Genomic DNA, 16,451 nt, shown 5'->3' on the forward strand with positions numbered 1-16,451 from the left:
CACACAGCCATGACTGCAAGCCCTCAGCTGCAGTAACACACACAGCCATGACTGCAAACCCTCGGCTGCAGTAACACACACAGCCATGACTGCAAGCCCCCGGCTGGAGTAACACACACAGCCATGACTGCAAGCCCCCTAACTGCAGTAACACACACAGCCATGACTGCAGTAACACACACCGCCATGACTGCAAACCCTCAGCTGCAGTAACACACACAGCCATGACTGCACGCCCGCAGCTGCAGTAACACACACAGCCATGACTGCAAGCCCCCGGCTGCAGCAACACACACACCATGACTGCAAGCCCCCGGCTGCAATGACACACACAGCCATGACTGTAAGCCCTCGGCTCCAGTAACACATACAGCCATGACTGCAAGCCCCCGGCTGCAGTAACACACACACAGCCATGACTGCAAGCCCTCGGCTCCAGTAACACACACAGCCATGACTGCAAGCCCGCGGCTGCAGTAACACACACAGCCATGACTGCAAGCCCCCGGCTGCAGTAACACACACAGCCATGACTGCAAACCCTCGGCTGCAGTAACACACACAGCCATGACTGCAAGACCCCGGCTGCAGTAACACACACAGCCATGACTGCAAGCCCCCGGCTGCAGTAACCCACACAGCCATGACTGCAAGCCCCGGCTGCAGTAACACACACCCCATGACTGCAAGCCCCCGGCTGGAGTAACAGACACACAGCCATGACTGCAAGCCCCCGGCTGCAGTAACACACACAGCCATGACTGCAAGCCCCCGGCTGCAGTAACACACACAGCCATGACTGCAAGCCCCCGGCTGCAGTAACACACACAGCCATGACTGCAAGCCCCTGGCTGCAGTAACACACACAGCCATGACTGCACGCCCCCGGCTGCAGTAACACACACAGCCATGACTGCAAGCCCCCGGCTGCAGTAACACACACAGCCATGACTGCAAGCCCCCGGCTGCAGTAACACACACAGCCATGACTGCACGCCCGCAGCTGAAGTAACACACACACAGCCATGACTGCAAGCCCCCGGCTGCAGTAACACACAGCCATGACTGCAAGCCCCCAGCTGGAGTAACACAGCAATGACTGCAAGCCCCCGGCTGCAGTAACACACAGCCATGACTGCAAGCCCCCGGCTGCAGTAACACACACAGCCCTGACTGCAAACCCCCGGCTGCAGTAACACTGCCATGACTACAAGCCCTCGGCTCCAGTAACACACAACCATGACAGCACGCCCTCGGCTGCAGTAACACACACTGCCAAGCATGGAAGCCCCGGCTGCAGTAACACACACAGCCATGACTGCAAACCCTCTTCTGCATCTCAGAGATGTGACTGCAAGGCCTCGGCTGTGTTACAGCACGGGCGCACGTGGATCAGTCGCTGCTGTGTTACACATGGTTCGATGCTGCATTGCCAGTCTGCACTACCCCCCCCAGCATGGCTGCTCTGTACTCACCACCGCATCGATGTCCGCTCCCTGGTGCAGCAGAAACAGGACCAGGTCGGGGTCCGAGGCCTCCACCGCCACGTGCAGAGGCGTGAACCCTGAAAACGCCACAGGAGAAGGGTCTTGTCAGCGAGGATGACGTCACTTGTGACACACAGACATTCATAAATTACTATATGCACCGAGGCCTGCACCCTCAGGGCAGGGGCCCGAAGAGCCCCAGACCAGCGGTGTCCTGGCCCCTCCGAGGCCGAAAGGGGTTCGGAGGCTGCTCTGGTCCTGTTGCTGCGGTTTGGGGGTCAGGCTTCTTGACGTCACTTCCGCTGCCTCACCAGATGCTCTTTTCTCACTCCAGAGACTGAGCTCTCCTCTCATTCTGAGGGCCCCTGTGTTTATGCACACTCTACAAGTATGCACTGAGGGCCTATGGGCCCCTTTAACAGAACTAACTTAAGACAAAATCCTAAACTTACTACCATTTTAATATTCACCGAAAGCACTTACAGCTAGATTCATGAAAGACCCGTTTTGCGAGTCTATTAATAGCGATTCATAAGGAATCGCTATTACAGACTCGCAAAACGGGATTCATGTAGGAATCGCAATATTTATTGCGATTCCCACTGATTCCTTATTTGCGATTAGCTAATTACTAATCGCAAATAAGGAATAACTCCCCCTTTAGGCCCATAGGAATGAATGGGGAGTTATTCCTTATTTGCGATTAGCAATTTGCTAATCGCAAATAAGATTGCGATTTCAAGGGTGCCAGGGTGTCCAAAGGACACCCTGTAGCACCCCTGAAATGTAAATTTACACAGGTGTTGCGCACACACATGTCCACAGGACATGTGTGTGTAACATGCAATTAAGAAAAATGCACTAAAGTGCTTTTTTCAATTTTTTTGCTATTTACCACGAAGTCAGACTTCGTGGTAAATAGCGACTAAAAATAGCGAATTCGCAATGTAGAAATGGTTAATGAATTGCATTTAAGGAATCTCAAATAGAGATTCCTTAAATGCATCTCCTCGCAAATGTGCGAATTCTGTATTAGCGAATTTTGCATTTGGGATGATGAATCCCAAATGCAAAAATTGCATTCGCAAAGGGCCAGATTCTCAGAATCCGGCCCTTTGCGAGCTGATTTTACGTTGATGAATCTACCTGTTACTCATTTCGGTATTCACAGAAGTTCGGAGTCCTAACTTTACTGCTCCTAAACTGAGAAAAATCCTAACTTTAAGACTTTCGTTATTCACAGAAGGCATTTAGGAGTCCTAACTTCTGTGAATACCGAAATGAGTTAGTGCCTTCTGTGAATATCAAAATGGTAGTAAGTTTAGGATTTTGTCTTAAGTTAGTTTTGTGAATCGGGCCCTAAGTGCTTATGCACGGTCTACAAGTCTGCACTGTGGGCCTCTGTGTTTATGCACTGCCTGCACGTATACACCCACCAGGCCTGCCCTCTTTATGCACTGAGGGCTGCACTCACCTTGGTAGTTCCTGCTCTCCAGGTCCAGGGCCTCCTGTGATTGGCCGATCAGCTCCTGCAGGCACTGGAGGCTGCCGTGCTCACACGCCAGATGGATGGAGGTCTGACCATGGCGGTCCAGGGCCATGGGCGAGGCGCGGTGTCTGACCAGGAGGCCAACCACTTCCGGCTGCTTTGTTATCACTGCCAGGTGAAGAGGCGTCTGGGAAAAATGCAAAGAGTCAATCAGACACGAGATCAGGGGTGATGTACAAAGAACATCAAGAGATAGAACATGACCACTGGAGAAGCCGGCACTGACGGGCACTGCTGGAGCATGTACAGGCACCGCTGGGGTCCTACAGCACCGACAGGCACTGCTGGAGGAAGCTATCACTGCTGGGGGTCCTACGGCACTGACAGGCACAGCTGAAGGAAGCTGTCACTGCTGGAGGAAGCTCTTACTGCTGGGGGTCCTACGGCACCGATAGGCACTGCTGGAGCAAGCTATCACTGCTGGGGATCCTACGGCACTGACGGGCACTGCTAGAGGAAGATATCACTGCTGGGGGTCCTACGGCACTGACAGGCACTGCCGGAGGAAGCTATCACTGCTATGGGTCCTAAGGCACTGACGGGCACTGCTAGAGGAAGATATCACTGCTGGAGATCCTACGTCACTGACGGGCACTGCTGGAGGAAGCTACCACTGCTGGGGGTCCTAAGACACTGACAGGCAATGCTGGAGGAAGCTATCACTGCTGGGGGTCCTACGGCACAGACGGGCACTGCTGGAGAAAGCTCTCACTGCTGGGGGTCCTACAGCACAGACGGGCACTGCTGGAGGAAGCTCTCACTGCTGGGGGTCCTACGGCACAGACGGGCACTGCTAGAGGAAGATATCACTGCTGGGGTCCTAAGGAGGCACTGACGGGCACTGCTGGAGGAAGCTATCACTTCTAGGGGTTTTACGGCACTGACAGGCACTGCTGAAGGAAGCTGTCACTGCTGGGGGTCCTTCGGCATGATGGGCACTGCTGGAGAAAGCTCCCACTGCTGGGGGTCCTAAGGCACTAACGGGCAATGTTGGAGGAAGCTATCACTGCTGGAGGTCCTAAGGAACTGACAGGCACTGTGGGAGGAAGCTATCACTTCTAGGGGTCCTACGGGACTGACTTTCGTAAAGTCTGGTGGTTTTTTTGCAGTGTTTTTAAGTGATTTCAATACCTTAAAAGAACTGTGGTTATCAGTGATTACACATTTTTGCGCCATTAAAAACAACTGAAACTGTGTTTTTCCGTTGTTTATGAAACTTTTCGCTTTTATTATCGCTTGCTTTCTGCACTGACAATGCATGGTATATAGACAGTGTACGTACAGTGTATATGAGGTCCAAATACTTTTTTTACAAATCAAACTCATCGTAGTACACCATACAATACTTCTTCAGTGAGTCTTTTGTCATGTGCACTCGCTCTTTTTGTCCCATGTTAACTTCTATCTGTGAAAAGACCCCGTCAACATTGGCACTTCAGACAGGCAGCACCAAAATAGCCAGTATACAATTTGCTAACTCTGGCCACTGGCATAGCTTTCCATGCCAGAATTGGTGCACCTGAAGATTGTGATTCTCTGCAACAGGTTCTGCAACATGTGTGTTGCACTGGGCACATATGTCCTCAGAGTTATTGAAGCAAAACCAAAGAGGATGATGGACGGTGTGTTGAATATTGAAAGCACTCACCCCCAGTCAACAGATCTGGGTTTATTCCATCATCATTCTTTAGCTCACTCCACCACCCCAGTTCAGACAAGGCCATATGCAAATCAGTCTCGACCCTGTGCCTCATGGGAACAGTCCAGCCCAAACTGCCAAGCCATGTCTTCCCTAGACCAGAAACAAGCATCCTGGGACCGGTTTCTGGCTAATCAGCCATCATCAGCCAGGCTATCTTGAATTTAGTGGCAAAGTGAGCAAGGGACCCATGTCTGGGCATAACCTGCCAACTTAGGGTGAACAAACCCCTGTATCTTCAGACTAAAGACCACAAAACTGAAATAATGAAGAAACCATATCTTAATGACATCCCTAAACAACTAAAGTCAAACAGAATAATGATAGCCCAGTCTTTCTTGCTGCTAACTTATATAACAAAGTTACATAGTATTGGCCCCTTCAGGAAGAAATACAAATGACTCTTTCACTCTACTTTTCCTTTCTTTGAATAGCATTTAGTTTGTGGTTTTGCAGTTTTTTTTCCAGTGTTTATATGTTTACACTGATGAGGACTATTTCCCTTACGGTGGGGTTTTATCAGTTATTACAGGTTTAAACCTAAACCAGACAGACTATGAATAAGGTACTGTGCCTGTTTCTAGAAGATCTAATACTGAGATGTGAATGGAGCCAAATTGCCTGGAAATTCACTGGGGATGGTCTTGGCCTCATTATCAGCATGGCGAAACGCCTAACTGACGCCTTAATCATAAATATTAACATTGAGGAAAATGCTCCCAAGACAAGCCTTAGCATCTCTGCTTCAAGTCACGTCTGGTAGAAATAAATACTGAAATGAATGAACACAAGGACCTCTTGATGCCACAGAAGATACAGAAACTCCAGAAGGATGTCTGCTGGTTGGCCGTGTCGGTCAGTCTCTAGTGCCTGTGTTGCAAACTCATCCTCTGCCCTGGGCACCACCAGTGTTTGCTGACTGGTACTGGTGGTAACTGACTCCAACTATATCGTGGGCACTGCTAGGCAGGCCCAAGGCCAGTGCTATGGTGAAAACATACTTAGGTTTAGGTTTAAACCTATAATAACTGATAAAACCCCACCGGAAGGGAAATAGCCCTCATCAGTGTAAACATATAAACACTGAAAAAACACCTGCACAACCACAAACTAAATGCCATTCAAAGAAAGGAAATAAAGAGTGAAAGAATCATTTTAATTTCTTCCTGAAGGGGTCAATACAATGTAACTTTGTTATATAAGGTAGCAGCAAGAAAGACTGGGCTATCATTATTCTGTTTGAGTTTTGTTGTTTAGAGATTTCACTAAGATATTGTTTCTTCTTCCTTATTTCAGGGCCAGTGCTATGGTGAACACATACTCAGAATACAGTGAAAACACCTACATACACTAGGGTACACTTACCATTAGCGTGACCTACCCTATAAGTCCCTAGAACGTAATAGGGCAGAGGGATTAAAACTACCTTTAAGTCCCTGGTATAGAATAGGGCCGGGCCCTTTAGAGGCCAGCAGCCCTGTCTGCACTTGCATGTGTGCCCTGCTGAAGCCTGAGCTCAGTTTAAAATCAGACCTGTGTTGCAACAATGCTTTAAAAACTAAATTCACTGTAAACACGACTTTGGTGTTTGGGGCGCTGAATGAATGATAAACTGCAATATTTTGGCATATTAGGTATCCCCTGTGTCTTCCTTAGGTGTCCCAGGGACAGGGGTCAGGTACTTATAAGGAGGACCCTTATAAAATATGCTTTATATGCCCGGGGGATAGAGAGAAATTGCACGTTTCACTTCACTCGTTGCTGTAAAGTGCTTCCCAAAATCAACGTTTGTGCTACGAGCTCTGTGGAGTGAGGATCTACATTATGTTTGTATATTCAGGACCCCTAAGTCTCCCCCAGGTGTCCCAGAGGTGGGGACGCTGTAGATATAGGCAGGGTGCTAAAAAAAAAGCTGTTTTATAGCCCCTGGTGCTGGAGAAATCGGACATTTCATTTCCCCAATGTAGATCCCCGGCCACATATGTTAACATTGCAATAGTTTATGAATTCATAATTAATGCAGGGGACAACTGAAATAAATCCAACAATATGATGTTGTTAAATTCATCCAAAAATGTTCAGAAATTATGTTATATGACTTTCTTGTCTGTAAGCCAAACTTCAGCCTTCCTGCCCTCTTCCCTGATTGGTCAGCGTTAACAGGATTGGCGGCTGCTTTGATGAAGGGATAAGTGGCTCAAGCAGGGAGCGGCTATCCGGTGGAGAGAGCTCTGCTCCACAGGACTGCCAGAGCAGGGGGGGGGGGTCATAAAGCATGAAGCTTCCAAGGAGACATAGGACAGGCAGAAAAGGCCAGGCCCATCTCCACCCATCCTTCTCTGAGCCCCGCCTGAGGGCAGGCGTAAGACAGGAGCAGGCACATGTCAGGGGAGGGAGACACAGGGATGAGCCATCCTGGAGGGTGGTTTAGCCAGCTCTTGCCTCTCAGCTGAGACCTCAGCCATGTTGCATTTTGGAAGAATAGTGCTCTGTGGGAGACCATTGTGCCACACTTTGGAGGAAGTGGTCATGCTCTGGGGTGTTGCCCAGCGCCTCATTGGTCAGGAGTGCCCTCCTGTGCGGCCCCAGGGAACACTCAATAAGTATCTGAGAGGGGCAGAGCCTCTCAGCTCTGCTGCTAGAAACTGAGAGAAGAAGGAGGATTGCCAGGCTGGCACCTTGATTTGCACCATCGGGCCCTGCGCTCTTGTTGTAAATAAAACAACGGTATTATTAAGCATTAGCTGAAGCCATAATGCATCAGTCCAAATATCTAGTATAGGGATTCCATTTTGTATTTCGAGTCCACCATTTTTCATGCCCTACATTGCCATGTGCTCAATGTTCTGATTGTCCTACCTCTCTGCCAGTTACACTGTGGATTCTACCTAGCAACAGTTATTATTAGTCCTTCTTGAGAGTGTAGCGCATGCTCAGCAGAAGTAACAGTTGTTCCTTATTAGCATAGCCCTCCCATATTCTAGAAATACTGTTAGCTCCACCCACTGATATATTTGGAAATGTCCTTACGTGGTTGCAACCTCTGTCTAAGCTGTAAGCTGAACCCCTTCCACTGTGTATAAAAGGGGCCATGTGCTTGTATTCAGTGTGCTACTCTGTACAATACTGTAGAAGTGTTGTGGAGGTTGTATCACCACCTTTAAAGGTTTATTAAACTATGTTTTTGTATTTCCAGTTTCCTTGCCAACTTCATTTGTAAGTCTAAGGACTTTGTACACAGAAGGGCGAACCCTTTCGGTACCTTTGGGCCTTGCTGAGGCCTGAACTCATCAATTGGCGCCCGTCACGTGGGGCTCATCGGCGACTCGGAGGCTCGAAGGACTGGTCGTGACGAAGGAGTGGAACTCTGCCGGGGAAGTGATCACTGCCAGCGGCGTCTTTAGTCCTGGCATCCTGAGGTATTTCTTCCTTCCTTCCGATCTGACCATCTGGGTGGCGCCGGTCTTCGACTGAGACCTCTTCTGTCGGTTTGCTGTGGATAAGCTGTTTGAGCAAATTGTGGAACTTGGCAAGTGGAATCTGGACGCTCGTGCTTGGTAAGGACCAATGTATGGTAATTACTGTGAGTGTTTATGGTAGCCAGTGATTAGCAAGGCAGTTTTAGGATACGCTTGCTGTGGCTTATGGATATGGATATGGATATGGAGATGTTTGGATGATCGATCATATTATGATTATGAATATGGGTATATATGCGTTGCAACACATATAGGTAGGCAATGTGGAGATTTTTCTCCAACATATGGTTGTGAGCGGCGCAACGATTAAGTGCCATTTTTTCTGTATAATATTGCGTATTTCGCACTATTTCTAGCATGTCTACTTTTAGCGCACTACGTAAGTGGTGCTGCTGTGGAAACCGGTTAAGTCTTGAAGAATCGCAGCCGGCTCCCCCAGAAGGGACGCCGAATAGGGATATGTACATTAAGTTTGGTCTTTCCCCTATAATGTACAGCACATTGTGGAGGAAGTATACCAAGAAGGATCCTGAGTTGAGATGGCCTTTGTATGGTTCGTTTGATGTGCGCAAAATTGAGTATGTGGAACAGTGCCTGTGTAAGCGCCGAGCGAGACAAGATATGTTTGAGAGTGTGCGAATGTGGGTGAAAGAAGTGCGTGAGCGTGAGAAACGTGAACATGCGCTGATTGAGAAAGAGCAGAGGAAGAATGTGCGTGAGAAGGCGCAAGAAATGAGACAACGTGAACAAAAAGACGCGGAAGAAAAACGGGAAAAGGAACGTAGATTGCAGATATCTGGCCAATATCCCATTCGTCGGCCTCTTTATCCTGTCCTTAATAATGCTGATGATGATTTTTCATTACTAGATCGTTCTCCGCCTCCGTATGCTGGCCCGTCTGCTCCGAAAGGGGAAGATGAGGATTCTGGATCATTTAAAGATAAGGTAGACACGCGGTCTAAGCTAACATCTGATCGTATGGCGGAGCTCCAACAAATTTCTTATCGTATTCTTAAGGGTACAATTCCTCTTGCTGAAATATTGTTGTCTCTTGAAAAATGGCCGGACAGGGAAAAAATTTATTTTCTTGAAACCTTTCCCGATGAAGTAGTCGGGGCTTTTCGAAAATATTCTCCTGTTCTTGAACCTGATGACATAATACAAGATAAGAAAGAATTGCGTAAAGGTCTCTTTTCTCCTTCCCAGGCAGCTGATGCAGTTCGACGGTTATTCGTATTGCGGGATGAGGCGTCTCGGTTACGAGAAGAAAAGCGACAAAAGACGGTGGACGACAAAGAGACGGGTTTGAGTGGCGACGGGAAACAATCACCTATCTCTTCTTCAGATAAGGTCGATATTGTGCATGTTAAACCCATGCGAAAGGCAGCGCCTTTGTATGTTCCTCCTAAAGGAGCGGGTACTAGTTCAGATAAAGATTCAGCTGGTGCCCGAGGGTATTTTATCTATAATTGGGTATATACTCCTTGGAATAGAGCGGATGTTATGGCCTTAAAGAAAGCGTTACCTGACCCACGGAAAAATCCTGCTGCCTTTTATGAGGAAGTTGAGGGGGCTTTGAATTCTTGTACTATGACATTAGCTGACGTTGATTTATTCTTTGGTCTTATATTACCCCCTGACATGTGGAGATCAGTACGGAAAATTGATGATTTAGTGACGTTTAAAGCTAAATGGGAAGACATTGAGGAGGAGGACAGAGCTAGGAAACCTGCGCAGAAACCACCCCAGCTCATTCTAGACCTCCCTGCTGCTATTTTGATTAAATTAAAGACGATTATTCCCCCTAAAAAGATTGACTGGACTATGTTAGCATCTTGCAAGCAAAAGACAGATGAATCAGTTTCTGACTTCTTTACGCGATTTGAAGAAACTTTTCATGATTTTAGTGGTCAGTCTCTGACGGATGACACGGGTCGACATCTGTTTGTAGACAAATATGTTTCAAATTTATTACCGGGAGTAGCAGCTCGGTTGAAAGCGAGTGAAAGCTCCTGGACGACTTCGACTCCGGCATCCCTCCTGACTATGGCTCAGTATTACGAGCGTCAGGAATTAGAAGCAAAAAGTAATGAAGATAAGAAATCTAAGGATTTGAAAACAAAAGTTATGTTAGCACAAGTGTATGGACCACCCCAGAGAGGAAATAATAGAGGTGGTCGGGGTTTTTATGATTCTACATATAACCGCACAGACTTGGCTAAAGATCAATGTGCATATTGTAAGCAACGAGGCCACTGGGCCAATGAGTGTCCTTTAGCGCGAGAACACAGGGCTATGGGACGGGGTAGAGGTTTTGGGAGAAATCGTGGGGGTTTTTCTGGCCCACGAGGTAACCTAAATGATAGGGCTAGATTCGAATCTAAGGAGCAACAACAAGGTGGGTCTAATACCTTTGATAGACGAAATCAGTATCAGATGTCTGACTATGTGCACCCCGAAAGTCATGATTCCCAATATGCATAGGATTGCGTAGGATGGGGGGAGGAATCAGTTGAAGTACCAGTAGATCAGAGGGGTCCTTATGTTACAGCACATGTTTTGGGTTCTACTGATCAGTTTCTGGTTGATACAGGGGCTACTCGTAGCGCTTTGTCTAAACAATTGGTTCCGAGGGCTCCCCTGTCTGGCTTAACGATCACATCTGTAGGGTTCGATGGAACACCTTCTCTTAGCCCATTATCCCAACCCCTTGCATTTCATGTCGACAAATTTACAGCACCATGTCCATTCTTGCTTTCCTCAAACACGCCTGACAACATTGTGGGTCTAGACATGCTGAAACATTTTAGAGCCACAATCCGCTGCTCCCCTGAAGGAGTACGCGTGATTTTAAATGACAATTACCCTGCAAAAGAGAGAGTGTGTATGGTCGCTGAAAGTGCTGCATTAGCCTCTTTACCTCACACGTTGTGGGCTACTTCAGACACTGATGTGGGACAGATGGTCATTCCTCCGGTTCACATTAGTGTGAAGGAGGGAGCTGTGTTACCACGCCTGCCTCAATATAGGATTTCACAGGAGGGTGAGGAGGCGCTCATACAGATTGTGCAGGATCTCATCCGAGTGGGGGTGGTGGAAGAAGTCCCATACAATGTTTGTAACAGTCCTATTTTACCAATCTTGAAGAAAGACACTGATACTAGGGTATATCGATTTATTATTGATTTGCGGGAGGTGAACAAGATAGTGGTGCCCCAATACCCTGTTGTTTCTGACATCACGACACTCCTTACCTTGGTTCCACCAACAGCGACAACATTCTCGGTTGTCGACCTGAAGAACGCCTTCTTTTCGATCCCTGTTCACCCTGATAGCCGTTACCTTTTCGGCTTCACTTTGAATAATCGATCGTATAGATTTTGTAGAATTCCACAGGGCTATACTGAGAGCCCTAGTATCTACAGTCAGGCGTTGAAAAGACAGTTGGATTCCTTTGTCTTGCTTGAGGGGGTAGTGCTTATTCAATATGTCGATGACATTTTGTTGGCTGCTGACACCCCTGAGCAATGTGAGACTTGTACGTTGTCCTTGCTTTCCTTTTTGGCTTCTCACAATCATAAGGTATCTATGAAGAAATTGCAATTCTGTAGACCTAAGGTGACCTACCTAGGCCACCTTTTGTCTAAGGAGGGGCGTGCACTTACATCAGATCGTATCCAAGCCATCCTGGACACACCAACACCTTCTACACAGAAAGATGTTCGAGCATTTTTGGGTCTTACGTCCTTTTGTAGGCAGTGGATACTGGGGTTTTCACATATAGTCAAACCACTGTTAGCGCTATTGACAAAAGACACTCCAATTCCCCTTCCTTGGACAGATGAATGTGAAAACGCTTTCCAACAGTTACGTCAGGCCCTTTGTTCAGCACCAGTGTTAGGCACTCCTGATTACACGAAACTTTTCACATTATATGTACATGAGAGAGATGGATGTGCGTCATCTGTGTTAGTACAGATGCACGGGGACAGGCAGCGTCCGTGTGCATATTTCTCGGCATTGCTCGATCCTGTCGCTCGGGCATTGCCGGGGTGTTTTCGTTCGGTCGCAGCGACAGCTGTGTCAATACGTCAGAGTGAGGGAATAGTGTTATCTCACAAGCTGTTAGTGTTGGTTCCCCATGCTGTTGACGCCCTTTTGAATCAAACAAAGACGCAGCATTTAACAAGTGCCCGTCTGACCGGATATGAACTAACGTTGCTGGCTCCCCATATCACACTGAGGAGATGTGCTACGTTAAATCCAGCAACATTGTTACCATTCCTGACGACTCAGCCTGAGGCACAAGAAGCACATGATTGTATTTTTGTGACTGAGGAACAGACAAAGGGTCGTATCGATCTCCAGGATACGCCTTTCTCAGATGTAGATGGAGAATTATGGGTGGATGGCTCCTGCCTGAAGCTACCGGATGGTACGACTTCGGCAGCATATGCCATCACTACTTTGTATACTATCGTGGAAACAGCACGCATTCCACAGAAATCAGCCCAGGCAGCGGAGCTGATCGCATTGACACGAGCATGTGAGCTTAGTGCAGAGTTGTGTGTGAATATTTATACAGATAGCCGCTATGCTTTCGGAGTAGCGCACGACTTTGGCCTGCTCTGGAAGGAAAGAGGTTTTCTGACATCACACGGAACACAAATTATGTATGGAGAATTGGTGCACAATCTTTTGACTGCCCTGACATTTCCTAAGAAGATAGCTATAGTGAAATGCAGTGCACATAAGAAAGTTATTGACAAAGTAGGGCAAGGAAATGCTTTCGCTGACCAAGTAGCACGAGAAACTGCAATGAGACCTGACTCCACTTCAATGTATGTTGTGAAGTCACAAGCAGAACGATGGCATGATGCTAGGAAAGAAGTGAGGGAAATACAGAGAGTTGCTTCTGATAAAGAACGAGAGCAATGGTCTGAAAATGGAGAACTGGATGATGAAGGTTGTTGGCGCAACAAACAAATGGATAGGTGGAAGTTGCCCACAGCTTTTGTCCAACCTATGGTTCAAATGGCACATGGGCTAGCACATGTTGGAGCTTCAGCGATTGTGAAATTGCTTGCGCAAGTTTGGGAGCATCCAGAGATTGCTAGCACGGCCAAGAGAGTGGTACAGACCTGTATGATCTGTCTTAAATACAACCCAGGGAAAGGAACACGGACTCCAGCAGGAGGATTTGAAATACCTACTGCACCTTTTGAAGTCCTGCAAATGGACTATATCCAACTTGAACGCTGTAATAATCTAAAGTACGTCTTGGTAGTGGTGTGTGCTTTCAGTAAATGGATTGAAGCCTACCCTACTAAGGACAATACTGCAATGACTACAGCAAAGGTGCTACTGAAGGAGTTTTTCCCTAGGTATGGTGTTTGTAGACTATTATGGAGTGATAACGGGCCTCATTTTATAGCAGACGTTATCAAGTACGTTCTGAGAGGTCTGGGGATAAAACAGAAGTTTCATGCAGTGTTCCATCCACAGTCGGCTGGCTTGGTGGAACGCTACAATGGAACACTGAAGCTTAAACTAGCAAAGATCCAGGCTTCCACTTCTCTGACTTGGCCCGACGCTTTGCCTTTGGCATTGTTGTCAATAAGATCAGTACCACACTCCCGAACCGGCCTTACACCGTATGAGGTGGTGTTTGGTCGTCCCATGAATATTTGGGGAGTGCCCAAACCAAGTTCCGTATATGATGTACCTTGTGTATTGATGAATGACTATCTGGCACAATTAACTGATAACTTGGTTTCTATTCATCAACAGGTTCGAGAAGCACTCCCTGACCGGTCCACAGGTGAGGGTCATAGTCTCCGACCCGGTGACTTCGTCCTCATCAAGGCGTTCGAGAGGACGAGTGGCCTGGAGCCCCGATGGTGCGGTCCCGAGCAGGTTCTGATCGCAACAAGAACGGCCGTCCGAGTGACCAACCGGAAGAACTGGATTCACTCCCTTCATTGTCGCAGAGTGCAACCCGGATTGGTGGAGCCTGCCGTGTTGACTGACCATCGAGAAATCCTGACTACAGAGAAAGGCCCTGCTGTGGTACCTGATGAGCAAGAGGAGTTCTTCCCGGACCCGACGACTTCTGGAGTAAGAAGATACAACCTTCGACCCAGGAAGAAGTTTTCTGCTGTTTAGACTGCTGTCAGAACGGCCTCTTGGTTGGTGCAACGGAGAGCCGATGAGGCAAGGGGGGGGGGATCAGCCTTGCATTAGAGTAGTGACACCCGTCTTGGCCCGTTGGTGAAGAAAACAACAGCCGCCTTGGGAGAAGAGTTCTGACAGCCTTTTTTTTAGTTTCAGGAAGATTTGCGAGACATTTGTTCAACATGGAGAGAAAGAAAGTGATCTGCGCCTTCGGATTTATTGCTAGTGTGGCAGTTGTTGCCATTATCACGTGGTTTGTTGAGGATGTAATTCCTGCCCGTGATCTATATGTGGTTTCTACACCGGTGCCAGAGGAGCATTTCTTTTATACGCTCCCCTATCAGGAATCAAAACACCGCTTGTCCTTTGTAAATAACACCTTCATTCAGATGCTACATCATACCCACACTGCTACAAATGAAACAAATTGCTGGATATGTGGTATGATGCCAGCGCACCAGAAGAAGGGGGGAACACCGTTTATACCTCTCCCTTTCTCTCATAATGGTTCTTGTCGTGCCTGGTATACTCTTCTATTTGCCACAAGAAAGCCTGCTGTTGGAAGATTACTTTTTAGACTAAACAAAGAATGTCACCAGAATAAAGACGGCTATCCACAAGCCAATGGAACTATATGGGAGTGGGAAGAATATCGACCAGACAATGAGTCTACTCCCTACATTTTTACGAACACTAGAGACACTGTCGAAAGTGAAAAATTTGTGATCTCAGTTGCACAAGCACAAGCGGACTTATGCGTACAAAGTGTTGGGAACATCCCTGTAGGTGTTAGTGATTGTATTAAAGTCTTAAATATAGATGGTCTGAATAATAGCACATTTTTAGCATCCCATAATACATATTTTGTATGCGGTAATAGAGGATATTATCGATTACCAGCTGGCTGGTCAGGAGTATGCTATGTATCGTTTTTATTACCACCAGTGTTTTTAGCACCTGCCACTTATCATAAAGACTTGAAATTGTTGAATAATGCCACTGTGAATAGATACAAACGTACTTTATCTATCGATGATGTGGACCAGACCGATACTAGTTTGCAGCAATATGTAGATTTTAACCTAGGGTTATTCTTTTTTGTTGGAGCTGCCCTAAACAGTAGAAAGATAAGAAGATTAACTAGAGTTGTAGAGGCAGTGACCAACCAAACTGCTGCAGCACTAGGAAACGTAACTGAAGAGTTGCAAATTACTAGAATTGTTGCCCTGCAAAACAGAATGGTGTTAGATGTCATATTAGCAGAAAAAGGAGGAGCTTGTAGACTTATTGGAAGTAGCTGTTGTGTCTTCATCCCAGACAACTCGCCTTCTGTTTATAATGCCATAAATAAACTGCATAAAATAGCTGCTGACATACATGTTGATAATGGTACATGGACCTTCTCTAGTTGGTTTTGGACCTTATTTACTACATGGGGTTGGAAGATCCTCACTGGCCTTTGTATAATAGTAGTAATTCTTTTTTCTTGCTGTATGTGTATTCAATGTGGTCCTATGATATGTTCCCTTTGCATTACCTCTTGTATACCCAATAAGAAAGCTGTTTCCGAAGCTGCTTATCAAAAGAGTCTAACTAAAGAGATTTCTAACATTATGAGCATTGATATTCAAGATGAGTTTGATGACTACCCTATGAAATGGAATGGCTTCAGCTAACGCTGAAAGGGTCGTCTGTTATAAATAAAACAACGGTATTATTAAGCATTAGCTGAAGCCATAATGCATCAGTCCAAATATCTAGTATAGGGATTCCATTTTGTATTTCGAGTCCACCATTTTTCATGCCCTACATTGCCATGTGCTCAATGTTCTGATTGTCCTACCTCTCTGCCAGTTACACTGTGGATTCTACCTAGCAACAGTTATTATTAGTCCTTCTTGAGAGTGTAGCGCATGCTCAGCAGAAGTAACAGTTGTTCCTTATTAGCATAGCCCTCCCATATTCTAGAAATACTGTTAGCTCCACCCACTGATATATTTGGAAATGTCCTTACGTGGTTGCAACCTCTGTCTAAGCTGTAAGCTGAACCCCTTCCACTGTGT

At 46.8% G+C, this 16,451-nt stretch overlaps 1 protein-coding gene across 1 annotated transcript in view; it reads right to left on the reverse strand.

Annotated features, from left to right (window-relative positions):
* The window catches only part of BCL3 (BCL3 transcription coactivator), a 120,901-nt gene that overhangs the window by 17,352 nt on the left and 87,098 nt on the right, over positions 1 to 16,451 (reverse strand). The window contains exons 4-5 of the mRNA XM_078651275.1: positions 2,962 to 3,163; positions 1,476 to 1,564 (exon numbers count right to left, since the gene is read on the reverse strand). Of these exons, the coding sequence (XP_078507401.1) occupies positions 1,476 to 1,564; positions 2,962 to 3,163 (291 nt within the window). The remainder of the gene's footprint in view (positions 1 to 1,475; positions 1,565 to 2,961; positions 3,164 to 16,451) is intronic.

This window comes from Lissotriton helveticus, chromosome 7 (genome assembly GCF_964261635.1).
Source record: "Lissotriton helveticus chromosome 7, aLisHel1.1, whole genome shotgun sequence".
Taxonomy (NCBI): Eukaryota; Metazoa; Chordata; class Amphibia; order Caudata; family Salamandridae; genus Lissotriton; species Lissotriton helveticus.